At 38.5% G+C, this 27,783-nt stretch overlaps 3 protein-coding genes across 4 annotated transcripts in view; 2 read left to right on the top strand and 1 right to left on the bottom strand.

The window, feature by feature from the left end:
- Positions 1-27,783, bottom strand: part of LOC120121309 (tRNA-specific adenosine deaminase TAD3-like) — a 46,368-nt gene that overhangs the window by 17,431 nt on the left and 1,154 nt on the right. The window lies entirely within an intron of this gene.
- LOC120121324 lies at positions 1,570-5,982 on the top strand. Its single transcript, XM_039140712.1, has 3 exons — positions 1,570-1,754; positions 5,394-5,480; positions 5,860-5,982. Exons 1-3 carry the CDS (start codon positions 1,581-1,583, stop codon positions 5,980-5,982), a joined length of 384 nt encoding a protein of 127 aa, XP_038996643.1. The 5' UTR covers positions 1,570-1,580.
- Positions 14,043-27,218, top strand: LOC120121323 (nucleolin 2-like). Its single transcript, XM_039140711.1, has 2 exons — positions 14,043-14,096; positions 25,695-27,218. The coding sequence occupies exons 1-2, from the start codon at positions 14,043-14,045 to the stop codon at positions 27,216-27,218; spliced, it is 1,578 nt and encodes a 525-aa protein (XP_038996642.1).

Here is a 27,783-nt window from a genome sequence, read left to right as displayed (position 1 = left end):
ATCGTTTTGCGTATATAAATAAGCAAATTGTACAAAAAAAATGAAAACATGCATTTATATTTCAACAGGTCCCGAGTCCCGACAGAAGAATTTTCTTGCCGGAAGGTCTGCTGGACAGATCGGAGATCCCAGCGTACTTGACCGGAGAAGTGCCCGGAGAGTGAGTATTATAATTAAGTTACATGACATGAGAAGTGCAAAGTTATTCATTGGATAAAATAATTTATCTTTAACGTGCATATGTTCATTTAGCTATGGATACAATCCATTTGGCCTGAGCAAGAAGCCAGAAGACTTTGCAAAGTAAGTTTCGGTTTTTACATTGAAATTCAGCTACTAGTGAATTCTATCGAACTTTGATTCCTTCTTCGAAGAGAAGGCTTAATGGTGATGAACTAACCTTTATATTTTTTAATCTGATCAGCAATGTAGCCATTGGAGGCATTCAGATCTTCTCTGTGCGGTTGTTAGCACTTTAACAAATACTCCAATTGTTGTGATTCTGCGAAGTTCTTTCAAAAGAATTATGGCGGGACTGGGATAGCCAACCAGTTTGTGACCAGCAAAACCTCCAATAAAAAATCGAGAAAGAGTAAAGAATAGCGTAGAAATGAATGAAATTTATAAAATTTGGATGGAACCAGGAAGAAAATGAGTGAAATGGTAGGTGTGGAAAAAAATCCTTTGTTTTGTACTATGTGATTGGGCCTGCAGCCACACAGCCCAGAACCCAGAGCCTATATATTATAAAATAATTTGGTGGGAATCGTACGTACTAATAGTAGAAATGAAACCGCCAGTAGGAAGAAGGCGCGGCCATGGAACCCCTCTGTTCAGATTTTCTTCTTTCTATTCAAGGCTTCGTTTCATCCTTATTCTTGCTTTCGTCGCCATTTTGCCTCCCCTTTTCTTCCACTTCAGGCTCTGCCGTTTCCATCAGGTTCCAATCCCAACGCCTTAATTTTCCGAATTCGCTGTTTTTCTACTTTTGATCAGGATAGGAGTTCTCTCCTTTAAATTCAAGATGTGATTGTTTACGAGCAATTATTTCCATTTAATTTGATTTGATTTTTTTAATTTTATTTTGAAATTCCTCGCTAGATGACGTTGACTTTGGAAACTTGAAGGCTTTCTAAATTAATTGCATTATTGGATTTTTTTTTTCACATGTGGATTCATTGTAGCAAATGTTGAGAAACTGGTGCTATAATTTCAATTCAGAGATATGTTTTTTTGCAATATATATGTGTGTGTGTATGTATTATCAAATATATATATATATATATATATATATATTGTGTGTGTGTGTGTTTGTGTAACTATGTATGTATATTTGCTTCTAAAAATCCGAGCTTGTGTAATATCTTTCATTATGTACCCTGGAAATGCAGTTAATTTCTTTTATGAATGTGTTATTAATTATTTGCGACTGAACCATCTGAAAATGTTTCCCATGCCACAAATATTTGATTTGATATATATTAATCTAATTACTATTATTATAAATGAAACATATGAACATATAAATGCGTAATTGCTTCAGAAGTTATATCTATGTTTTGTTTTCCTTTCATTTAGTCATGGTGAAGATGGTGGTAGGTATTATGGCTAGTTGGAGAGCAGTATCTAGCAAACGCAGGAACAACTTAGTTTGGACAATTGTGCCATTTTATTTACTTTGGTGTTTGTGGGGTGAGAGATATTGTAGAGAATTTGATCCAGTGGAATATTGTGCTCTTAACTCAAAGGCTGAGGTTTAAGGAATTTTTTTTCTTGTTTTTGTTTTACACTTTTTCCAGCTTTTCTGTATTCTTTTGCCCTTGCGGCTTATTTCAGTGGTAAACTTTGAGGCGTTATTGCTACTTTCCCTTGAACTGTTTAAGCTTTCTCTGTTACTTCTCTGTTTGTTCTTTTCTATACCTCCTGTCTGTTGAATTTGTTTGTGATTCATTAAAAGGTGTAAAAACATTCCTGAGATTTTAAGGTTACCTTTGTTTCCTCCAATCAACTTAATGTACGATCATTTAGGCTGTTTGTTAAATGGTTACACTTTTTGTTAAGTGCTGTGATTGAGTTAACTGAATTTCATGTTAAACCTACACATGGAGGACTCGCACATAAAGTAGAAGTCAATACTTGATATAATTGTGTGCGTGTTCTCTTTCTAAATTTTCTTAAATGATAATGACAAGGCAGTTTTCAAACATTTTACTAAGGTTATTCTACTTAGTTGATGTTCGCTATATGATATAATATTGGATAGGCTGCTGAATGATTTAAATATTTTTTTCTAAATATTGAAGTGTATGGCTTCTGAATATTCTAAGTTGAAGATTCTTTTCTTTCCTTTTTTCTTACGAATCTAATTATGTCAATTTATTTTATTCCTCAGTTAAAGGAACATGTATTGAAGTTTTTCCAGGATTTTTACATAGGTAGAAAATGGGAACACGGAGTTAATCACGTGTTTATTACACTCATTCCGAAGAAGACTAATCCGGAAAGTGTGGAGGATTTTAGACCAATCAGCCTTGTAGGTAGTTTATACAAGATTCTCTCAAAAGTATTATCTAAAAGGTTGAGTGGCTGTGTTGGCGACATAATAAGTCAATCCCAATTTGCTTTTATTCCGGGGAGACAGTTATTGGATTGCGCCTTCATTGCGAACGAAGGTATTGATTTTGGAGAAAACAAGGACTACAAGGGGTAGTTTTTAAAGTTGACTTCCGAAGAGCATACGGCACTGTGGAATGGCCTATTTTGTTTAGAGCAATGAAAGAAATGGGATTTGGAAACAGATGGTCATCGTGGATTACTCAATGTCTGTCTACAGCTTCTATTTCGATTCTTGTTAACGGGTCACCTTCTGAGGAGTTTGCAATGGAAAAAGGTCTTAGACAAGGCTGCAGTCTTTCTCCACTTTTGTTCAACATTATAGGCGAGATGCTACACTTGATGCTTTCTAAAGCAATCGAGAGGGGTTTATTCCAGGGTATTATTATGGGGAATTCTGGAAATTCTACCAGGCTGTCCCATCTACAATTCGCCGATGATTTAATAATTTTTTGTCAAGCCTCTATTAATCAGATCAAGAATGTAAAAAGGGTGCTGAGGATCTTTAGCATTATGACAGGTTTACACCTCAATTTAGCAAAGAGTAAGCTGTTCGGTATCAATTTGGAAGAGGGAGTGTTATCGGATTGGGCAGAACAAGTGGGATGTTCAGTTGGTTTTCTACCTACAGAATACTTGGGACTTCCCTTGGGAGCTAGGAAAAACACAGAGGCTCTATGGGATCCGGTCTTTAAGAATTTTAGTTCTAAACTTGAGGGGTGGAAAACGTCCTGTCTGTCTTTGGCTGGGAGGACAGTTCTGTTGAAGTCGGTGCTAACCTCTTTGCCGATTTTCTTTCTATCTCTTTTCAAAATGCCGTGCAATATCGGAAAGAAGCTTAATTCCTTAATGGCTAACTTTCTTTGGGGTGAGAAGGGGGATAAGCGGAGGATTCACTGGGTAAATTGGAACACGGTTTGCAGGCCTTTGAACTGTGGTGACTAGGTGTCCTTGATTTGAATCTTACTAACCGGGCTTTACTAGGCAAGTGGGTGTGGAAATTTGCCAATGACAAAAACTCTCTGGAAATCTGTGTTGTGTAGTAAGCAAAAGATCAGTTGGAACACTATGTCTATTGGAAAGGTTACTTCTCCGAAATCTTCATGGATCTTGAGAGGCATTGCTAATAATTTTTCTAAGAATGATTCGGTAGGGAACTTTCTTAGATTGAATTCGAAGCTGCAAGTAGGTAATGGGAAATCAATTTCTTTTTGGAATGATGTTTGGGCTGATGAGGTCCCTCTAAAAATAATTTTTCCTAGAATCTATGTGCTTTCCATTAATAAAGGGGGGGAGATTGTTGAGTTTGGCAGCTATGGACCGAGTGGTTGGGAGTGGAATGTCCAAACTAGAAGGAATCTGAGTGATTGGGAATTGGACCAGTGGTTAGCTTTGATGACAAAAATAAAGGATGTCAAACTGTCAGAGCTGGTGGAGGACTCTCTTTCTTGGTCTGCTAGTGGAGATGGACTGTTTTCGGTTAAATCATGCAGGAAAAACATTGGCTCGGAGGTAGGGAGTAATGATGTGTGGCTACAAGGAGTTTGGAAGGGTTTGGAAGGGTTTGGCTCCACCGAGAGTGGAAGCTTTTCTATGGCAACTTGCACATCAGAAATTGGCAGTTAAGGCTGAGTAGGTTAAGAGAGGAGTTTCTTTAGGGGAAGATATACAGTGTCCTTTCTGCAAGATTCAGGAGGAAACAGTTCAACACTTATTTATTTCCTGTATTGTTGCTTGGAATTTGTGGAATAAAATAGCTAGCTTCTGGGATATTTCGTTTGTTCTTCCTCAAGACCCTCCTGCTTTGCTTAGTTCCTGGGGTGAATTGAGGGGAAACTCGACGATATGGAAGTTTATTCCAGGTGTTATCTTCTGGTCAATCTGGAAAGCCAGGAATGCTATAGTGTTCGAAGGTTCTAACCTGGACAGCATGTCTCTGTTCTTTACAGTTAGATTCAGGCTATCAAAATGGTTTTTAGCCAAGTTTCCTACGGTTAATATTCAGGAGGATTTGCTGATTGGTAATCCATCTCTAGCAGATGGGTTTTCTCTAACTTTAGTCAAAGTTGGTCATAATCTGCGTTGGATTCCCCCCCTGTTGATTTTCTTAAGATGAACGTTGATGGAGCTGTTAGGCTTGGAGGCTCGGGTGGAGGTATAGGAGGTATATTGAGAGATTCGGAGTGTTGCACGCTTTTGACTTTTTCAGAGAAAGTAGACCAAGTTACTCCTCCGCTAGCTGAATTAAAGGCTATTAAAAGGGGTATTGAAATTTTTCTGGCTTCAGTTTGGGTTTCTGTTGGGAGATTGATTGTTGAGAGTGATTACAAGTCGGTAGTGGAATGGATTAAATCACCGGCTTTGGCTCCTGTTTTCTACTTGTCTTTGGTTAATCAGATTTTGACTCTTTCAAATGGCAAGGTTCATTCAGTGAGGTGGATTCCAAGAGCGAGCAATGGGGAGGCTGATAGCTTAGCTAAGAAAGGGATAGGTTGACTGTAAGGACCTGTCACTGGATTTTCTGGTCCAGCGAGAAGGTCTATTAGAAAATTGTTGTTAAGTTTTATGGGATGTATTGTGGTGTAGTGTTTAAATCTTATGTAAGATTATATTATCAATAAAGTTTTTAAGGCACTCTTTTCCTCCTTCCGCTGATTAAGGAGCTTACCACTAAGTTCCTTTAATTAAGAAGGGGGTTTTTAACGAGGCCTTCCATTCCTATAAAAAAAAATAGGTTCTCAATTAGTAGTACGACTTCATTTTTTGCTTTTATATTGCAGACGCAATTAAGCAGGTGCGGTTGGCTGAACAATCCTCCCCTTGTGTGTGCTCATGGTGGTGACTCAACTAATGCCTTCCCAAACACAGTAAACATCTCTTCCTTTCTGTAATTGCTTTAGTTCACTATTTTGCGTGGCTTTCAAAAGACACAAACAACATCTATAAAATTTGATTGCTTATATATCTTATGGGGATATAATAGTCTTGTTTCATATTTCACCTGGTTTCTGGTTTCCTTCGGTTTATTCTGTCCAACTTCTGTTTTTGTGCCTTAGAACTTGAAATTATGATATTGCTTGGCCAAGGCTAGATTAGCACAAGTTAAATCCTTATAGCACATGATGAACTGGTTATTTAGATTACAATTACCTTCAATTGGGCCTGCTATTTCATAGCTTTTAGGATCTTATTATTATTCTTTGTTGATCTGTTTATCATCTGCTCTTTTTCTTTTATTTTGGCCAGATGTCTGCATATGGATTTGCTCTTCGTTCTCAAGTAGATTGCATTGAAATTGATGTCTCTCGCTCATCAGATGGAGTTTTGTTTGCACTTCATGACAGGTATTTTCATCTCATAATCATATGAGAACTTCCATAAAGGATGTGATCTTCTAATTTTTTTTTGATAGGAATAGGAGGTCTCATTAAAAACCTCCCTCATAATTGCCTCTTAAGAAGAGGCAATTAGTAGAAGGAGGAAAAGAGTACCTCAATATATAAATAACCCAAAATTACATAAGACTTTAAATACAACATCACCCGAAATAAGAGACTAAACATAACCATAAAAACACTAAAAGAACGTTTCAACCAATCCCCTCCTTGGCTAACTTATCAGCCTCCCAATTACAAGCCCTAGGGACCAGCCTAACCACAATGTCCTTAGTCGAAATTAAATCCCCTAATTCCCCAACCAAAGAACAACAAAACGATGGGGCCTCAAAATCCAATCCACTGTTGTTTTACAATCACTCTCTAGAATAAGTCTACCCTTCAGCACCCATCCCGAATTAAGAAACAAATCCATGCCTTCCTTAATAGCTTTCAACTCAGCAAGCAAAGGAGGACCTGGTCCCATAGCCTTAGAAAAAGAAATCAAGATAGAGCCATTCGAATCTTTCAGTACATTTCCAGTACCACCCTGCAAGCCATCACCTCTAACCGCCCCATCCACATTGAATTTATAAAAATCAGGAGGAGGTGGAAACCAACACTGATCGATCTTCCTCTTGTGAGATAAAACAGCTAGACTGTCTGCAAGCCGAGGATCCCCAACTAATAAATCAACCTGGATATTAGCCTTAGGAAATTTGGCTAAAAACCATTTTGCCAGCCTGAATATGCATATGAAGAACAATGTAGAGCTCTCAAAGTTCCAATTCTCGAAAACCACTAAATTCCTAGCCTTCCATAGTGACCACAAAACAACAACCGGGATAAATTTCCAAATAGAAGAAGAATCCATTAAAACAGACCAGGACCAGAGTAAAGACATAGGATCTTTAGGCAGAACAGTAGACACATCCCATATCATGATGAACCTATTCCATAACTCCCAGGCAACCGGACATAGAATGAATAGATGTTGAATTGTTTCTTTCTCCTTTTTGCATAGAGGACATAATAAATCTTCCATGGAAACCTCTCTTTTCTGCAACTCCACTCTAACAGCTAATTTTTTATGAGATAGTTGCCATAAAAACGTTTCAACTTTCGGAGGAGCCAATCCCGTCCAAACCCATTTATTCCACTGAAAAATCCCACCAGACCTACGTGTAAGTGCTGATTTGCAAGCCTTCACTGAGAACAAACCATCTCCATTCCCTGACCAACATAAAAAATCTTCAACTAAATCAATCAAAACAATATTATCAATCAAAGTCATTAGAGAAATCCATTGCTCCAATTCCCAGTCACATAAATTCCTCCTTAATCGGATATTCCAAACCCAACAATTGTTTTCATAACAGCCAAAGTCCTCAACTAATCCCCTTTTATTAATCAATAAGGCATAAATCCTAGGGAATTGTTCTTTTAAAGTAGAATTATTAACCCAAACATCATTCCAGAATTCAATTGATCTACCATTCCCCACTTGAATCTTTGAATTTGACCTCAAACAATTCCCTATACCATCCTTCTTCTCATAATTATTTCGAATTCCTCTCTATATCCATGAATCTTGAGGATTTGTAGCTTTATTAATTGATAGAGACAAGTTACTAATATTGTGCTTGCAACAGATCATCTTCTTCCACTGTGAATCTTTCTCATTCGCAAACTTCCAAACCCACTTCCCAAGTAACGCTCTATTAGTCAAAGACAAGTCCAAAACTCCCAAGCCTTCCTCCTCGTACGGTTGACACACCATTTTCCAATTTACCCAATGAATCCGTTTCTTCATAGGACTATCCCCCCACAAAAAATTAGCCATCAAAGAATTCAACTTCTGATTTATCTTTAAGGGAATTTTGAAAATCGAAAGGTAAAAAATAGGCAAGGACGACAAAACAGACTTCACCAACACTAATCTCCCTGCCATCGATAATGAAGTAGCTTTCCAGCCTGCTAATTTGCTGCTGAACTTCTGCAGTACTGGTTCCCACAACAATTCTGAATTTCTGGTAGTTCCAATCAGTAGCCCAAGGTATGTCATAGGAAAAGCCCCCACACAACATCCTGCACTTTGAGCCCATTCCTTTAGAACATCATCATCTAAATTTACACCGAACAACTTACTCTTGGACAAATTAAGATGGAGGCTTGTCATTAAACTGAAAATCCTCAATACTCTCCTAATGTTCAGAATCTGAGTAGATGAGTCTCTGCAGAATAGAATTAAATCATCTGCGAAATGCAAGTGCTTCAAATGAAACAAATTATCCTCCCTACCAACACTGAACCCTTCGAACAGAGCACAATCTGCAGCCTTAATCAACATTAAATCCAGTAATTCCCCAACAATATTAAACAACAAATGAGACAAATTGCAACCTTGTCTCAACCCTTTCCCCAACTTAAATTCATTAGTCGGAGAACCATTGACTAGAACTGAGATAGAGGCTGAGGAAATGCACAAATCTATCCATGAAATCCACCCATCTCTAAAACCCATAGTTCTCAGAAGTCTCAACAAGATCGGCCATTCCACCGAATCATAGGCTCTTCGAAAATCCACTTTGAAGACCACACCTTTTCTCCCTTTTTTCCTCCAGTAGTCAATAACTTCGTTAGCCAAAAAGGCACAATCCAGCAACTGTCTTCCAGGAATGAACGCAAACTGTGATGGACTAACTAAATCTTTAATAACAGACACAAGCCTTCTAGATAGGATTTTAGAAATTATTTTATACAAACTGTCGACTAAGCTTATTGGTCTATAGTCTTCGATACTTTCAGGATTTCTGATCTTGGGAATCAATGTAAGAAATGCATGATTGACCCCATGCTCCCGATTCCTTCCGTTATAAAAATCTTCAACAAATTTCGTAATATGAGGCTTCAAAGTTGACCAGAATTTCTTAAAGAAACCCATGGTGAAACCATCTGGCCCCGGTGCTTTGGCACTATCCGAGTGAAAAACCGCCTCCCACACTTCCTGTTATGAGATTTTAACTTCAAGAATGTTTTTTTGCTCATCCGTCAGTTTAGCAAAATTCAAGTCCATTCCATCCACCTGTAAGGTAGATTTCGAATTATAGTTGTCCTTGAAATACTCAAAAACGAAGCCTCTCAGCTTTTTCGGGTCTGAAATAACGTCCTCTGCTACCTTCAATGATGAAATGGTGTTAATTCTATTCCTATTCAGTGCAGACAGATGAAAAAACTGTGTTTCTGTCCCCTCAATACTCCATTTCACTCTGGACCTTTGTAGCCAAATCCTCTCCTCCTTCCTATGCAAATTCCACAGTTCCTTCCTCGAACAAACAAGCAGTTCCCTTTCTTGGGAAGAAATCCCCCCTCCCTGTATCTTCAATTCCAGTCCATTAATTCTTGCTTCCAATTCTGAAATATCATCAGAGTCCCCTGTAATTACTCTTTGGCCAATTCCTAATGACCTGTTTAGTACCTCTAAGAAGTGAAAACAAACCCCTACCACCATTAACCTTCCTCGGATTTGAAACTGATTTTTCCACCACCCCAGCAAACCCATCTTCCTCCAGCAAGTAATTGTAAAACCTAAATGGCTTAGGACCCCAATTATTACATTCTTCTACGAGCAGAACTGGATTGTGATCCGATAAGGATTTGGGAAGCATTTTTTGGATCACATTAGGGAATTGATTTAAAAATGAACCACTTATCAAAAATCTATCAAGCCTTACCCAAGTAGATGCCTCTCTATTGTTACACCATGTGTATCTCCCCCTACTAACGGTAGATCCATCAAATTATATAACTGAATAAAAGACCTAAACAGCTCCATCGAATGCCAATTTTGTGTGAATCCACATTTCTCCTCAGGAACCAAATAAGCATTGAAATCCCCCCATGCAAACTGGCATATTCAAACTTTGCACAAAACACAGAAAATCCCTGAAAAATTCCTCTTTTTTCGCCTCTACTGATGGACCATACACATTAATAATGACGCATTCAAAATTGCTCATCTTGAACCTCCCTGATAGTGCCATAAACCTACTGTGGTTATGCTGATCCCTGACCTCAAAAAGGTTCTCATTCCACAAACCACCTGCAGAACCATCAGCTGGAACAACACAACTACCTCTGAGCAGATTACCCCCAAGCTTTCTCATTAATCCACTTCTACACACATTCAGTTTTGTTTCTTGTAGTAACAATCAGTCTAAACGGCTTCGGCCCCCAATTACATTCCCTATTCTCCAGCAGAATAATGTTATGATCAGAAATGGACCGAGGCTGCAAAGTTTGACTGATCTTTGGGAATTGCGAGAAAAAACTATGATAAACTAAAAACCGATCAAATCTCTCAAAAGTGGGAGTTTCCCTATTATTACACCACGTGAACTGACCCCCCACTAAAGGCAAATCAATTAAATTTTCCTTCGAAACAAAATCTCAAAAATTATTCATCGAAACCACATTCACCTCACCACCCATTTTCTCTTCCTGAGTCAAAAGGGCATTGAAATATCCACCTAAGCACACTGGACAGTCTACCTGTTCCAGAAACGAAGTTAACTCTCTGAAAAACGGCTCTTTATCAGCCTCCACACTTGGACCATAGACATTTATGAAACAACAAATGTTTGGTATACCATCCATCCATCCCTTTAATGCCACAAATCTAGTCTGGATGACCTTTTCCTTAACTACAAATACCTTCTGATTCCACATTGTTATTAGTCCTCCAATCGAACCTAAAGCAGGCACGACAACCAAACCATTAAGGATTTCCCCCCCCCCATTTTCCTTCCTAACATAGTACTAACAACTTCTAATTTGGATTCTTGAAGAAATAAGATAGTCGATTTTTTCTCCTCAACAAATCTCCGAATAGCTCTAGCTTTAACCTTCCTACCCAGACCCCTAACATTCAAACACATAATGGACCATTCTATCATCAAATTCATTTTATGACCTTAACCCCTGAACCAACTACCACCCCTCAATCATCTCTATACTTCACCAAAGGAGCAACTTTGGTCACGAATTCTTTTTCTCCTCCTTTAAACTTTACCCGACAAATTTGATACTTTCCAACACTCCATTGCTTCTGTCCTCCCCTATTTCTCATCTCCTGCTCCCATAACATCGTCCTTACCACCACAACTTTTAGCATTCCACCTCCTAACATAAACTCTGTTATGAAAGCCTCTTTCAACATTACTAACCGACGCACTCCTCCCAGAAGGACGCCGCTGGGACAATGATACAGACCCATACTGCATACCATTTTCAACCTATGTAGCTGATCTAAAAGCTTCATTCATATTCCCATTTTTGTTTACTGTTGAACTAACCTGCTCAGGCCCATATACCTCCATCATTCCGTTGCTGGAAATCAGCCCATCAACTAGAGCCACTTTATCTTTCCCCGAGGTGATTCCTTCTAAGTTGGCCACCTTTTTTCACCCATCATAAAAGGCCCCTGACACAGTCTGCTTGCTGAGACCTTCACCTAGTGTTGTCCCCTCGGTACAAAGGTCAACATTAAAACTATCATTGGCTTCAGTGTTTTTTTTCAAATTTCCCTCGTTCATTGAACCACCTCCTTGTGAGGTACCTCGAACCCACTCTTCTGCCCTGTTCCTAGAGTCTGACAACTGCTGGAAATTCAACTGCCCTTGCAGACCTCCTCGATCCTCACATTTGCTCCCATCCGATGAAACCTCCTCCCAATGATCCACTGATCCTCCTTCAAAACCATCTTCATCAACCCCATCATCACCAACCCCAGCTTCAAGCTCAGGGAAGAAATCATCGCTGCTGTCTACCTTAATCTTGATAGTAAAGGACCTTCCATAAGTATTAATGATGACATGTGGAGGGATGTCAAACGAACTTTCAACCCTTAATAACATCTGAGCCACCCTACAATCAACTCTTTGAGCTGTCTGCTCTTGAATCTTCACTAATTTGCCCCATCTCGAAGCCAAACTAGTAAAAAATGGAACTGACCAACAATTTAATGAAACGCCCATCATGGATACTGCACAATAAGGTAATAGAACACCCCTCTCTTCTATCACAGACTCCAACCGTTCAAACCAAAAAGACAAAGCCTCCCACTTATCTTCTAATGCTGCTTCTTTCTCCTCCACAGACTGGAATACTGTCAAACATGCATTTTTCGCATATCCCCATCTAATTACCTTGACATTGATTCCTTTAGTTCTCAATGCCCTTTGCATAAATTCAACCACAAATATCGCTTTAACGATACCTATTAAAGACGACCTCAGCCATGATCTTTCCTCCATTGGAATGAAGAAATCCAAAGGCTTCTTCTCCTCTCTCTTATCACCAAGGTTTTTGGATTGCTGCCCCTCAACTTTTTTCAAACCTACTACCGTATCCTTATATGTTCTGCCATCATGGAACTTGTTCATCATCTCCTTCTTCCCTGCCTCAACCACTTGGCTAGATGCATTTTTCCTTTTCGATATCTCTACACCTACACCTGCAGCCTCTGCGACACTATTGCGCTTCAAGTTCCTCGGAAAACTGCTCCTCTGATATTTTGCATATGACACCAATATTCTCCTCCCATCAACTAGGACGTTGTTCATCTTCTCTTTAGCCTTAATCAAATCCTCCTTACTCGCAAAATGCACAAAGGCAAACGTCTTATCCTTATAATGAGGTCTTCTATTAACAAACGGAATAAAAATTTAATCACCTTACCATAGAGGCTAAAACGATCCCATAATACACTTCTATGCCCTCTCCTGCTAAGATTGTCAACGAATGCAACCCACGATCCACCTCCAGACACCACTCTATCTAAGTTCATTTGATGGCTTTTAAGTGAATGAGAAACTTATAATAGAAAAAATAAAATAAATGGTAAACAAGAGAAATGATATAAAAATCACCTTACTGTACTCCCATTGAAAGTCTGAAAGAGGTATTGCTATATCCTGTAATGGACTTTGGATCACTTTATCAATAAATGCTTTAATTTTAGGAGGTTGCAAGTGACAATACATAAAAAAAGTTATTTTCTAAAAAAAATGAGCACAGAAAGAAGCTTTCTAAGCCATTCCAACAAGCTCTTCAAAACCAGTATAAATTCCATTTAAGCAAGGTTCGCAACAACCATTATATACATCGCTATACACATATTTTCTTTGGAGGCTGTATAGGATTGAAGAAAGCATATGGTTTCAGAAATTAAGGGCGAGATGGATTAAGGATGGGGACAGAAATACAAGATTTTTTCATTTGTCTGCACTAAACAGAAGTAAAAGAAATGAAATCACAAGTTTGAGCTTCAATGGCTATGTGGTCTCAGATCCGAAAATGATCAAATTGCATATTGCAGAGTATTTTAAGAAAGCCTACAATTTCAAGTCAACAATGGAAGTAGAAGATCTATCTCTGGATTTTACAAAACTGACAGGGGACCAATCTAAGAAATTAGAGGAGCAGTTCTTAGAACAGGAAGTATGGCAAGCGATAACCTCATCGGACAGTTCTAAAGCACCAGGTCCGGATGGCTTTACAATGGGGTTTTTTCAAGAAATGTTGGCCCAGTTTAAAGGAGCATGTAATGAAGTTTTTTCAGGATTTTTACTTGGGCAGGAAATGGGAACATGGGGTTAATCATGCGTTTATCACGCTTATTCCGAAGAAGATTAATCCGGAAAGCGTGGAGGATTTTAGACCTATTAGCCTTGTAGGCAGTCTTTACAAGATCCTCTATAAAGTTTTATCTAAGAGATTGAGCTGCTGTGTTGGGGATATAAATCAGTCAGTCCCAGTTTGCTTTTGTACCGAGGAGACAGCTGTTGGATTGTGCTTTTTATTGCGAATGAAGGAATTGACTATTGGAGAAAACAAGGGTTGCAAGGGATTGTTCTAAAGGTTGATTTTCGTAGAGTTTACGATTCTGTGGAATGGCCAATTTATTTAGAGCAATGACAGAGATGGGTTTTGAGAATAGATGGTCCTCGTGGATTTCTCAGTGCCTTTCAACAACCTCCATCTCAATACTCGTTAATGGGTCTGCTTCGGAAGAGTTTCCTATGGCCAAAGGTTTTAGACAAGGCTATAGTCTCTCTCCTCTCCTATTTAACATCATAGGTGAGATGCTCCGCTTGATGATTTCTAAAGCAGTCGACAGGGGTTTGTTCCAAGGCTTTGTTTTTGGGAAATCGGAAAATTTAACTAGGTTGTCTCATTTGCAGTTCGCCGATGACTTAATCATTTTTTGTCAAGCCTCTTTAACTCAGATCAAGAATGTTAAAAATGTGTTGAGGATTTTTAGTATTATGGCAGGTTTGTGTTATGTTTTAGGATCGAGTAGTAGAGAATTTTTTAGGGATTTAAGAAATGAGATAGAAATAGATACAGAAAACTTGCAATTCATTCATTAGATTCCCCTAAAAGGGTTTGGTACAATTTATATATCAACAAGTACCCGCTGTATAACAAAATAATTGTCTAGCATGCTGACTCACCCTCCTCCATCTCTCTCCTGATTTCATCTAACAAAATCGCGTCCCAACATATAAACCCAAATACAACTTAGTTGGGTTAAATCAAAATAAGCCCAACTATGCAACCCTTATACCAGCCCGTATCTCAGACCCGTAACCCAACCCCTGCTTCACTTTAATTTCCAATTACTCAGATAACATATCAATCCCTAGCCCCCTTTCAATCCCTAATTTCACCCGTTCCTCTCCCAAATTCGGCTGTTGTTTCCCTAATTCCTCTCTTCGAACTTTCCCCAAATCTAGACCTTCAAACCCTAACCCATCTTCCATCGTGACAATACCCCCTCCATTAGTTGATCCTTGTCCCCAAGGATCAAAATCGGGAAACTGAGTCTTCAGTACTGTAGCATCTTCCCAAGTGGCATCTGTGGGAGCCATGTTCAGGCACTGGATAAGAAACTGATTGACTGCTTGATTGTGTCTTCTTACCACTCGTCGATTCAAAACCGTGGCTGGGTAAACTTTAAGTTGGCCGTCCGATGCAACATCCGGAGGATTTATTGAGGTCAATCCTTGCTTCCCTACTTTTTTCTTAAGCAAACTTACATGAAACACCGGATGTAACTTTGATTCTGGTGGTAATTCAAGTTTATACGTAACTTGACCTATTCTCTTCTGTATTTTGTAGGGACCAAAAAACCTAGCAGCAAGTTTTAGATTCTTCCTCAACGCCATAGATGTTTGTCGATACGGTTGAAGTTTGAGGCAAACCTCATCACCTACCTGAAATTCCCTGTCAATGCGGTTTTTATCCACCATTTGCTTCATTCTATTGCTTGCTTTGAATAGTTGTTCTCGTAGGAATATATTCAATTGATGCCTGTGTTGCATCATATTCTGTACTGCATCTACTCTTGATTCCCCTGACCAATTTAAATTATGAGGCTTATACCCATATAATGCTTCAAATGGAGTCATTTGTAAAGCTGTATGATAATTAGTATTATACCACAATTCAGCTTGTGGAAGCAACCTTGACCAAGAACTTGGCTTGAGAAAACACATACTCCTTAGATACTGCTCCAAACACTGGTTGAGTCTCTCACTCTGACCATCTGTTTCTGGATGATAGGCAGTACTAAAATAAGTAGTTGTCCCTAGTTGCTTAAGTAATTCCTGCCAAAATAAACTGGTGAAAGATTTATCTCTGTCAGAAATAGCAACTTTTGGAGGACCATGCAATTTATAAACCTGATCCAGATACACTTTAGCAACCTCCACCACTGTATAGGGATGAGATAAAGGCAAAAAATGAGCATATTTAGTAAATTTGTCAATCACCACCATAATGCACTTGTACTTTGTTGAAGGTGGTAACCCTTCAATAAAGTCCATTGTTATCACCTCCCAAGCATTATTTGGAACTGAAATAGGCTGTAATAATCCAAGCTTAGGAATATGCTCAACTTTAGTCCTCTGACAAACATCACACTGCTTGATATGTTCTTGAGTCATAATCTTCATTCTTGGCCAGAAAAAATAAGATTTAAGTCTCTGGTATGTAGCTTGAATACCAGAGTGTCCTCCTTCTGGGGAATCATGTAAAGCCACAATTATCTTCTGTCTAAAGTCTCCTGTGCTTCCAATATATATCTTGTTTCTATAATATAATACTCCTTTAATGAACTTCCAATCTGTACTGAATGGTATAATCAAGCCCAAGTAACTTTGTAAGACCCTTCTTCTGTATAGCTATAGTTAATTTCTGTTCTAGAAGATGTTTTAGGGGTTCATGATCTGTTTTGATCACAAAAGATCCACTCTCCAAGTAGTGTCTCCAATGAGATACTGCCATCAAGATAGCCAAATACTTTTTTTCATAGATAGAAAGATCTGCATGCTTAGGACCCAAAGCCTTACTCAAAAAGCTATAGGTCTGCCTGCCTGAGATAGAACAGCCCCAATTCCCCTTGAACTAGCATCAGTCTCTAAAAAAAATTCTGTTCAAAATTGGGTAGAGCCAAAATAAGAGCTTCACACATAACCACCTTTAATTTTTCAAAAGCTTATTTGGCTTCTGTAAACCAATGAAATCCCTCTTTTTTCAACATATTTGTCAAAGGTTTACTCAATTCTCCATACCCTTTAATAAATTTTCTATAGTACCCTGTGAGACCCAAGAACCCTCTCAAAGCTTTCAGGTTCTTAGGAAGAGGCCATTGTTGCATAGCTTTAATTTTAGCAGGATCAATTGCCACTACCTTAGCTGAAATGAGATGCCCCAAATACTCAACTTGTTGCAGCCCAAAAAAGCATTTACTCTTCTTTGCATATAACTTATTCTTCAACAAAATCTCTAACACAATTCTCAAATGTTGTTTGTGTTCTGCCAAACTAGCATTGTAAACCAGAATATCATCAAAAAATACAAGAACAAACTTCCTTAAATAAGCCCCAAACAGATAATTCATCAAAGCTTGAAAAGTAGCTGAGGCATTAGTAAGTCCAAAAGGCATCACCTTAAATTCATAATGCCCTTGGTGAGTCCTAAAAGCAGTTTTAGGAATATCTTCCTCTTTAATCCTGATTTGCCAGTACCCATAACTCAAATCAACCTTTGAAAAGAAAGTAGCACCATGCAGTTCATCTAATAGGTCTTCTACTATAGGAATAGGGAATTTATTCTTAACTGTGGCAAAGTTAAGTTGTCTATAGTCTACACAAAATCTCCAAGTTCCATCATTCTTTTTAATAAGCAAGCAAGGAGAAGCAAAAGGGCTTTTACTTACCTGTATGATAGAAGAGGATAACATTTCAACAATCTGCTTTTCCACTTTAGTCTTATGATGATAAGGAAATCTATAGGGTCTCAAATTGACTGGTTGTGTTCCCTGTTTCAAAACAATAGCATGATCATGCTTTCTCTTAAGAGGCATCCCTTTTGGTTCCTCAAATACTTCCTTAAATTCTGCCAATAATTCCTGTAGAGGTAGAGGAATGAAACTGTCTTGCACTTCAGCACTTAACAAATACATTTCTCCAGTTAATTCAGTATCTTTTTCCACCAATTTCTGAAATTTTTCACCTGTTATGGGTCTGATTAGTGGTAATTTTTGAGTACCTCTAATCACTACATACTTCCCATCTTTCTCAAAACTAAGGGTTTTTGCCTTAAAATCCATCAGTATAGGGCTAAATTCCTCCATCCAGTCTACCCCCAACACCATATCACTGCCTCCCAAGGACAATACACTGAAATCATGCTGAAATTCATAACCTTGCATCTTCCAACTCACCTTATTGCTCCTGGCAATACTAAACAATTTTTCACCATTAGCTACTGTGATAACCAGTGGGTGAGTATTAACTACCTCTACTCCTTTAGCCCACTTAGGAGTCACAAAACTATGAGTGCTGCCACTATCAATCAGCACATTAATAGGTTTACCCCTAATGGACCCTTGAATTCTCAAGGTAGTATGCCCCACATTACCTGTAATATCATTAATAGAGATTTCCAAAGCTTCCTTTGTTGTTTCCTCCACTTCCTCATGTTCTCCTTCAATCAACTCCTGTTCAGCAAATTCTTCTGTTTCTTCCATGAAGTTTAACTGTCTATCTTTGCACTGGTGTCCAGGAATAAATTTTTCCCCACATTTAAAACACAAATTATGTGCCCTCCTATATTCCACCAAACTCTGCTTTGTATTGCTATTAGGAGGAATTGTCTTAGGTAGGAAACCTTTATTCCCACTGCCTTGTGGACTACTTGAAGAAGTGTAAAAAAATTTGTTAAAAGATTTGTACTTCTTTCCTTCGATTTCATTAGCTAGATCATACAACTTTGCTTGTCTGTAGGCTTCAGATAATTTCTTGGGCTCTAACACCTTCACTTTATGTTTTAATTCTTCCTTGAGACCACTGATGAAACTGGAAACAAAATAATCTTCCCCCAAATACATATTTTGTTGCAGTAAGTAAGGTCTTAGCTCCTCAAACCTTTCCTGATATTCCTCTACACTACCCTTCTGCATCAACTTATTAACCTATAACACAAATCAGCCTCAAATTCATGCCAAGTTACTCTATGCTTCTGCATAATATATCCATCAAACCATGTCTCAGCTTTTCCCATTAAATACATTGCAGCCACATCCACTTTTTGTTCTTCAAGAACTCCCAAAAGATTAAAATATTTTTGGCATTTTTTAACCCATCCTCTGGGATTACTACCATCAAACATCTGTAGCTCCAATTTAGGTCTAGGTACAATAAGCCCTGAACTCCCAAATAACCCTTTACTGTCCATTTTAATCTCACTCGAACTACCCATAATATTTTCTTCTTGCAATTTCTGATTAAAAGGTAAAGGACCAGTAAACCCCACAGGTTTAGCAACTAATATCCCTGGTTCATTAGGTTGAAAAGTATACTTCTCATGCTCACTAAGAACCGTAACTAAGCATGGTTGCTTACCCTCACCTTTGTTTTGTTGTGCAGCTGCTGGTGGTTGACTCCGGACTGACTGAGGTGAGTCTTTTTCCTCAGCTGTCTGATGGACCAACTGTAGTATTCTCTGCAGATAACCCCTATTTTCAGTCATTCCTTCCTCCAAGGTATGTAACCTTCCTTCCAGCTCTGCCTTATGCTCAACCCACCAAGATGGTAAGGTCTCATCCTTCACTTCCACTGCTTGTTCTGGTACCTCAACGGTTCCAGTCTTATGCATTTTTCTTTTTCCCAGCGTGAAATTTACTTTTGGATCACAAAACTCAGCTCTGATTACCAATTGTTACGTTTTACGATCGAGTAGTAGAGAATTTTTTAGGGATTTAAGAAATGAGATATAAATAGATATAGAAAACTTGCAATTCATTCATTAGATTCCCCTAAAAGGGTTTGGTACAATTTATATATCAACAAGTACCAGCTGTATAACAAAATAATTGTCTAGCATGCTGACTCACCTTTTCCACCTCTCTCCTGATTTCATCTAACAAACTCACGTCCCAACATATAAACTCAAATATAACTTAGTTGGGTTAAATCAAAATAAGCGCAACTATGCAACCCTTATACCAGCCGGTATCTCAGACCCGTAACCCAACCCCTGCTTCACTTTAATTCCCAATTACTCAGATAACATATCAATCCCTAGCCCCCTTTCAATCCCTAATTTCACCCGTTCCTCTCCCAAATTCGGCTGTTATTTCCCTAATTCCTCTCTTCGAACTTTCCCCAAATCCAGACCTTCAAACCCTAACCCACCTTCTATCGTGACAGTTTGCATCTAAATTTGGAGAAGAGTAAGATGTTTCGAATCAATATGGAGCATGATGTATTAACTGATTGGGCAGTACAAGTGGGATGTTCAGTTGGTTCTTTTCCAACAGAATATTTGGGTCTTCCACTGGGTGCTAAGAAAAATTCAGAGGCTTTATCGGATCCTATTTTTAAGAACTTCAGTTCCAAACTTGCTGGGTGGAAAGCTTCCTGTTTGTCTTTGGCTGGAAGGACAGTATTATTGAAGTCAATATTAACTTCCTTACCAATTTTTTTCTTATCGCTGTTTAAAATGCCTTGCAAAATTGGTAAGTTAAATTCCTTATTAGCTAATTTTCTATGGGGCGATAAGGAGGAAAAGAGGAAGATTCACTGGGTGAATTGGAGTACGATTTCTAGGCCATTGAACTGTGGTGGTCTAGGTGTACTAGATTTGAACCTCACTAATCGGGCTCTACTGGGTAAGTGGGTGTGGAAATTTGCCAATGATAGAAATTCCCTATAGAAAGGTGTGTTGTGTAGAAAATACAAGGTTAGTTGCAATACAATGTCTATTAGGGAGGTTACTTCTCCTCAATCTTCTTGGATTTGGAGAGGTATAGCAAATAATTTTTTGAAGAATGATTCAGAAGGTGACTGTCTTAGATCAAATGCGAAGTTGCAAGTGGGAAATGGAATATCTATTTCTTTTTGGAATGATGTATGGGCAGATGATGTTTCACTAAAGATTCTGTTTCCTAGAATTTACGTTCTTTCCCCTATTAAAGGGGGGAAGGTTGTAGATTTTGGTAGCTTGGAACCGAGTGGTTGGGTGTGGAATGTTAAAACAAGAAGGAACTTGTGCGATTGGGAATTGAATCAGTGGATGGATTTGATATCTAAGCTGAAGGATATTCAACTGTCAGAGTTGGTGGAAGACTTCCTATCTTGGTCTGCAAGTGGGGATGGACTGTTTTCGGTTAAATCTTGCATAAATACTTTTAGTAATGTGTTTGGGGGTAGTGTGTCGTGGTGTAAAGGGGTTTGGCTGGGATTTTCTCCACCTAGAGTGGAAGCTTTCCTGTGGCAGCTTGCTCATCAGAAAGTGGCAACCAAAACTGAGTTGGTTAAGAGGATTTTCTCTAGGGAATGATATCATGTGTCCTTTTTGAAAGAAACGGGATGAATCAGTGTAACATTTATTCATTTCTTGTCACGTTGTTTGGGAATTATGGAACAAAATAGTTAGTTTCTGGGACTTATCATTCGTTATACCCAAAGACCCTCCTTCTCTTCTTTGTTCCTGGGGTGAGTTGAGGGAGAACTCGATGATTTGGAAGTTCATTCCGGGTGTCATTTTTTGGTCGATTTGGAAAGTTAGGAATGCAATGGTTTTTAATGGATCTTCTATTGACAGACTATCTTTGTTCTTCATTGTCAGATTCAGGCTGTCTAAATGGTTCCTAGCCAAGTTCCCTAAGATATCGATACAGAAGGATGTGCTGATTGGTAATCCATGTCTTGCAGATGGGTTTTCTCTATCAAAACACAAAGAGTGTCATGTCATACGATAGATTCCCCCCAGTAGATTTTCTTAAGATCAATGTTGATGGAGCTATTAGGAGAGATGGCTTGGGTGGTGGGATTGGAGGTATTTTAAGAGATTGGAATTGCTGCACCCTTTTGACTTTTTTAGAGAATGTTGGTCAAGGAACTTCTCCACGAGGCATTGAAATATTTTTATCATCACATTGAGAATCTGTTAGTAGGTTGATTGTATAGAGTGATTGTAAGTCTGTAGTGGAATGGATTCAAGCCCCGGGTTTAGCTCCTGTTTTCTTAACGTCTACAGTCTATCGGATTTTGACTCTCATCACTGGTAAGGTACATTCAGTGAGGTGGATTCCAAGAGCGTGCAATGGGGAGGCAGACAATCTAGCTAAGAGAGGGATAGGCTGATTGTTAGGAGTCAACTATGGTTTTCTTCTCTACTATGAAGGCTTTTATGGCAGGGGATGTTTTTAAGTTTTATGTACTGTTATTGGTGTAATGGTTGTATCTTATGTAATTTTTCCATTATTAATAAAATTCAAGGCCCTCTTTTCCTCCTTCAGCTGATTAAGGAGCTTATTATCAAGCTCCTTAATCAAGAAGAGGGTTTTTAACGAGACCTTCCATTCCTATAAAAAAAATGTGCATAAATTATGTTGGCTCATATTCCCTAAAGGACAGTGGGAGTCAAACCAAAATATGAGTAATTAAGAAAACAATAACTAAAACAACTTATTCCAAAGCATAAAAATAAAAGAGACGTTGAAGATTTATGATGTGAAGGAAACTGATGGAAATATTAAAAGCAATTGGGTTGGAAACTCAAAAATATCTTTTATTACTAATGCATAAAAAGCTTTCCAAGTATTTGGCTAAAATTGTTCTTAACATACTATTGAGATTGGAATATTTGTTGCTGAATTGCCTTCTTATGAAATATACTCAATTTCAAATAGAAAATGATAAAGAAATTATATAAATATTCAAATGCTAATGTAGCAACAGAAATATATGTCATCAAGGAGATAAGCAGCACATTTTCCAATGTCTAAAATGTATAACAAGCAAACACCTAACCGAAAATAGATTAACCTTATTACAACAATTAATATCCGTAAAGAGATAATGCATATATAAATACAAACATGTGTATTTATATATATCAAATCCAATTTGATAGCATATATAATACAAAAAGATCATTACTAGAACAAAAAGATTACAGACATCAAATTACAAGCACAAACTCTAAAACACATAATAATATAATATTATAGGATAAATGGTTGCCAAAGAACTAGCATGAGTCAATTTAAACTGTCTAAAAACTCTAGAAAATAGTTTAGAAAGCATTGAATGGGAGAATACAAACTGTCCTCGACTCCTCTCTAACCTTTAACAAATACATTCATATGTAGTTTTTTATACTGTTTTGGTATGTATAGGTAGTTTACGTTGTAATATAAGGTGGATAACTAGTTCCAAATAAGGAGAAGGTCTTACATGAGCATGCAGTTTAGAGTGGGTTATTTTTTGAGGTTGTATTTTGGTTGTGTATGGGTGTAATGAACTATGGATGTACTTGGTATTTCAGGAATAAAATTTTGAGGTACTCTTTTCCTCCTTCCTATGTCCGTCGAGCTATTTTCGTAGCTTGATGGTTATGAAGAGGGTTTTTAATGAGGCCTCCCATTTTTATCAAAATACATCCATATATATATATTGACAAAAAATATAAAGAACAAGAAGGGAAGCTTAGAATTATGAAAATGCCTTCATACCAAGGGGAAAATATCAAAATGCACGACTTGCTACATAACTTCTTCACAAAAAGAAAAAATATATAGTGTGAGAACTAAGAACATAAGAACACTGTTCATTACAAACTACATGCTAAAATTTCCTACTTCAGCATTATTTTAAGAAAAAGGTCTATTTAAGTTAATTTTAAAGCCTCATATCCTACTAAATAGGAACGATCTTCTTGTCAGCCAATATTGTACAGATACCAATATATTTGCCCTGATTGTCAGATGAAATATTTGTGCCGCAAGTCCAACCCTTTTTTTTATAAGAATTTCAGGCCTCTTTAAAAAAACCCTTCTTGATTAAAGGAGCTTGTAGGGAAGCTCCTTAATCAGCGAAAGGAGGAAAAGAGTGCCTTTCGGATTTTATTGAACATAAGAATATACATAAGATACATCCTTAAAAACACACTTAACAGAGACAGGTAAATACAAAGCAACCTTACAGCCCAAAAACATCAACACTAGATCAACCAATTCCTTCTTTAGCTAAGGCGTCAACCTCTAAATTGGTTGTTCTATTTACCCATCTAACCACACCTTCTAATGCGTTAAGCCTATGAACAATGTCTTTAATCAAAAAGGCGTAAACATCAGGACATAATTCAACCTCCTTAACCCAATCCACTGCCACTTTGCTGTCACTTTCAATAATCAAACGGTCCTGTAGCCTCTCTTGAAAATCAACAAAGAATAACAACCCCTTTTGAATCGCTTTTAATTCCATAAAGGTCGGAGGTCCCGGACCAGCAGGTACCTTGAAAGAACCTAAGGTAAATCCAGATGAATCCTTTAAAACTCCCCCTAAACCGCTCTTCTTCCAATCCTTAGTAGTAGCTACATCTACATTAAGTTTAACAAAACCCATAGGAGGGGAGACCAAGGAAGAATAGACACAATCTGATTCGAATGGAGAGAACCATAGTCCCCTAAGGAGGGATCTGAAATAAGAGAATCCTTTAGAATAGAAACCCCTTTATGCTTTGCTAGAAACCAAGAAGCAAGCCTACACCTTGCTAAGAAGAAGAATTCAACCATATCCAACTTCCCCCCTTCAAACACAATTAAGTTCCTCATTTTCCAAGTGGTCCAAATAACGACCCCTGGAATGAGAAAACTAAATCGGAGAATTAGTCTTCAAAGCATCCCAAGCAAGGAGAAAGCTTTTAGCATTAGAATGAAAAACAATCTTAATCTTCCAAAAGTTAAGGAATTTATTCCAAATAGACCACACCACTTTTTCTCCATCTTGAAAAGAGGGCATAACAAATCTTCAATTCCTATAATTCCTCTTTTAAACAGTTCTGTTTTAACAGCCAGCCTCCCTAGAACAACCTGCCACATAAAAGACTCTACTCTTGGTGGCAGCTGACCCCTCCAAATTATCTTTTTCCAAATATAGACCTCCTCCGATCCCAAAGGATCGGAAGAACAGAGATTAACACCAGATTTAACAGTGTACACCCGATCCCCAGTCCCTTTTCAAATCATCCCATCAGAATCTTCCATAGATAAAGCAAAAGTAGAGATGACAACTAACAAATTAGCCCATTGCTCTAGTTCCCAGTCATTTAAGTTCCTTCGAAACTGCACATCCCAAATCCAACCGGAAGAGCTATACTCCCCAAATTCAAAAAATTTGTCTATTTTGTTGGTGTAAATAGAAAATAATCTAGGGAAAATGAGCAAGAGAGGATAATCCAAAGCCCAAATGTCCTGTCAGAACCGAATAAATTTGCCATCTTCAACTAAAAAAGAACACATACTTCTCAACTTGGAGCCAATAGGGTCATCTTTAAAGTGGTTATTAACCACGGATCTCCAGATCCAAGAAACTTTATTTGGGGTCTTAGTTTGAAACAATAACAAAGAAGGATCCATATTGTATTTAGAATAAATAAAATTTCTCCAAACAAACCCCCTTTCATTTATTGCAACGGGATACTAGGTCATAGTAAGAGAAGCTCTAGCTTCTCTCTAACCCAGGAGATTTCAAATTTCACGAGCCCAGGCGTTTTTGAAAATTATTCTCTCCTCCTTCATCCACTCGTTGTCCGCCGCCGTCGTCAGCCACCCGCCGCCACACTCCGACCTCTGTTTTGGACGCCGTTTTTTCCAGGAAGATCGCCGACCCACGCCGCTTTCCTCTGTCCGTGCTCAACACCGCCTCATCAACAAACCCAACATCAGGGATCTAGGCATCGTTTCATCAGGGAGAGACTTAAACTCAGTGGATCTTGGTCGAGGCCCTTCGACTAACAGCTTGTCGGCGACGCTTCTTCTTTTTCGACGACGGCTCGAATCATCACAGCAGTAAAGCCATAATCTTTACTATCTTCCTCTCCATGCGGCTGTTGTCTCTCCACAAAGCAACCAAGTTAGCCACGTTCGCCGCCGATCTTTAGCTGCTGTTTTTGCTCTTTCCATCACCCTTTCTTCCTTTGCTTTTTTTTAACCTAACCCATCTTCCTCCTCCTCCTCAGTTAAAGAAAAGCTAAAGAATGAGTTCCCAGGCAGGTGTTGCTACCCCACACCATTACATTTCCTCTCAGCAAAATCCAAGGCAAGATGCAGAACAGGCTTCGATTTTGCAGTCTGTGGAGGCGGGGATTTTCAATTTAAGAACTGCTATTTTGGCTTTTGATAGCCTTGTTAATTACCTCGGTACTCTTAAAGATACCGTTGAATTACGCGACAAATTGCATAAGACAAGGCTTGATATTGAGCAATTGGTCGAAGAGTCTTCAGCTAAACTAAGGGAATCAAGAGAAGCTGATCAAGATGCAGAACCCTTAAAGAAATCTACCGATGACAAGCTTGCAGTAGATTTTCAAGAAACTCTTGAAGACTCCCATAAGGTTCAAAGGCTTGCAGCTGGGAGGGAGACAGTAGTTTCAACTGCTGTCCCCGAAGAAGTTCTTCCTTCCAGTTACGATGTTTATGAGCTGGAGAAAAATCCATCCAAAAGTCTTGCACATCAACAACTTCTGGTTACAAAAAAAGTGGCCAAGAATCGTGAGGAAGAAGCTGAGAAACGGGCTAAAGCCACAGCTCACAGGGCTAAGTATGGCCGTCAATCCAAATCTGGGGAAAACGAGATCAAAAAAACTTTGAAAAATCCAGTTAAGAAGGCGAATCGTGTGGAGATTTTGGTGCCGAAGGTGACGGAAGCTGAGCTACATAAACATACAGAGGAGCAACAGGCGCCGACGTTGAAGAAAGTGGAAAAGGAGAAGGAGAAGGAGAAGGAGAAAGAGAAACATAGTATGACTGCGGCGGAGGAAGAGTATGAGAGGATGCTGTTGGTGACAAAAAAGAATAGGGATGATTTCTTGGTTAAAACAAGGAACGTGGAAGAGACATCTGCGCAGAGTTCTAAGGCGGTTAACCAATCACCCAATCGCCATGATTTTAATTACTGGTGGAAGAAAGACTATCCAAAAATCAGTAATGGATATGGATCTGGCTGCTTTACGTTATACATTGAGAACTTACCAGAGAAGATCCATTGGAAGAGATTTGGATCTTTATTTTGTCCATTCGGTCAGGTTATGGATGCTTTCATTCCAACCAAAATAAATTCGAAGGGGATTCGTTTTGGATTTATTAGCTTTGCAACAATTGGAGAAGCCATGAAAGCGATCTCAATGATGAATGGAGCTCGCATTGATGGTAGAATAATTGAAGTCTCTTTTGCTAAATTCAACCCAAGACATTCTTTTTGGAGAAAGTCTTCGTCAGTTGTTCATCAAAAGCCTGAGAGGGAAGATGTTACAAGAAATAATCTCTATTCAGTAGACGGTGTTGTTGACCAAACTAAACTTCAAGTTTTGGATAACTGCCTAATGGGGTGGTGTAAGGACTATACCAAGATCGGCAATCTTGCTAGCCAAATGCAAGATAAAGGACTCAATGGTTTCTCGTTAATGAGAGCTGCTGGGAATGTAGTTCTCATGATATTCGAGGACTCTGATATGTTGAATAGGGTGAAGAATGAACAATCAGAGACTCTTGCTGAGTGGTTTTCCAGAGTTGAAGCTTGGTCGGAGAGTCTAGTTGTAGAGTGCCGTCGAGTATGGGTAGTTTGCGAAGGGATTCCATTTCACGCGTGGAATTGAGGTACTTTCAAGAACATTGCGACTAGGTGGGGCAAGTTAATATCAATTGATGAAAGCTCTCAGTTTCCTTCATCTTTTGATCGTGCAAAACTTCATATCCTCACAGAGAATAGAGTGAGAATTGATGAGTTGTTGAGTTTGAGGGTCGGTTCTAATTTTTGTAAAATCATGGTGCATGAAGTTGAGACTTCTTTCAAACCAATCTCTTGGATCCCTGAGGAAGTCGAAGATTCTCTAGAATTAAGTGGCAAGGATACTTGATTGAAGGGAAGGGAATCTGGTTTTGTTTCATTGAAGATAACTTATCGAGCTGACTTTTTTGGTGATTTTGAATCTTGTTGGTTTTGTTTGAGGTGTTGTTTTTATGTATGTCATGTCAAAACTGTGGGGTTGTTTTTCCTTTTGATGGAGGTTTATCTTAGGTATAGGGTGATTGCCTCTTGATTTTTTTGGTCGAGAAGGCGAGAGCTTTAGGTGATTATGTTTTTTTAATAGTGTTTATCCCCGTTTGAGGATATTTCATGTTTTCATATGTAATGGGTGTTTCATTCAATAAAATATGAGG

Source organism: Hibiscus syriacus, unplaced genomic scaffold, assembly GCF_006381635.1.
Source record: "Hibiscus syriacus cultivar Baekdansim isolate YM2019G1 unplaced genomic scaffold, ASM638163v2 tig00110370_pilon, whole genome shotgun sequence".
Taxonomy (NCBI): domain Eukaryota; kingdom Viridiplantae; phylum Streptophyta; class Magnoliopsida; order Malvales; family Malvaceae; genus Hibiscus; species Hibiscus syriacus.
The sequence above is the reverse complement of the archived record's forward strand: the minus strand, read 5'-3'. Positions and strand labels throughout refer to the sequence as shown.

What these genes read in the sequence shown, in the direction of transcription:
- LOC120121324 (XM_039140712.1), top strand. Translation starts at nt 1,581, where the DNA reads ATGGTGAAGATGGTGGTAGGTATTATGGCTAGTTGGAGAGCAGTATCT. An exon ending in CTCTTAACTCAAAGGCTGAG is followed by an intron (nt 1,755 to 5,393) that starts GTTTAAGGAATT and finishes TTTATATTGCAG; the next exon opens with ACGCAATTAAGCAGGTGCGG. An exon ending in CTAATGCCTTCCCAAACACA is followed by an intron (nt 5,481 to 5,859) that starts GTAAACATCTCT and finishes TATTTTGGCCAG; the next exon opens with ATGTCTGCATATGGATTTGC.
- LOC120121323 (XM_039140711.1), top strand. Translation starts at nt 14,043, where the DNA reads ATGGGTCTGCTTCGGAAGAGTTTCCTATGGCCAAAGGTTTTAGACAAG. An exon ending in AGGTTTTAGACAAGGCTATA is followed by an intron (nt 14,097 to 25,694) that starts GTCTCTCTCCTC and finishes TCGATTTTGCAG; the next exon opens with TCTGTGGAGGCGGGGATTTT.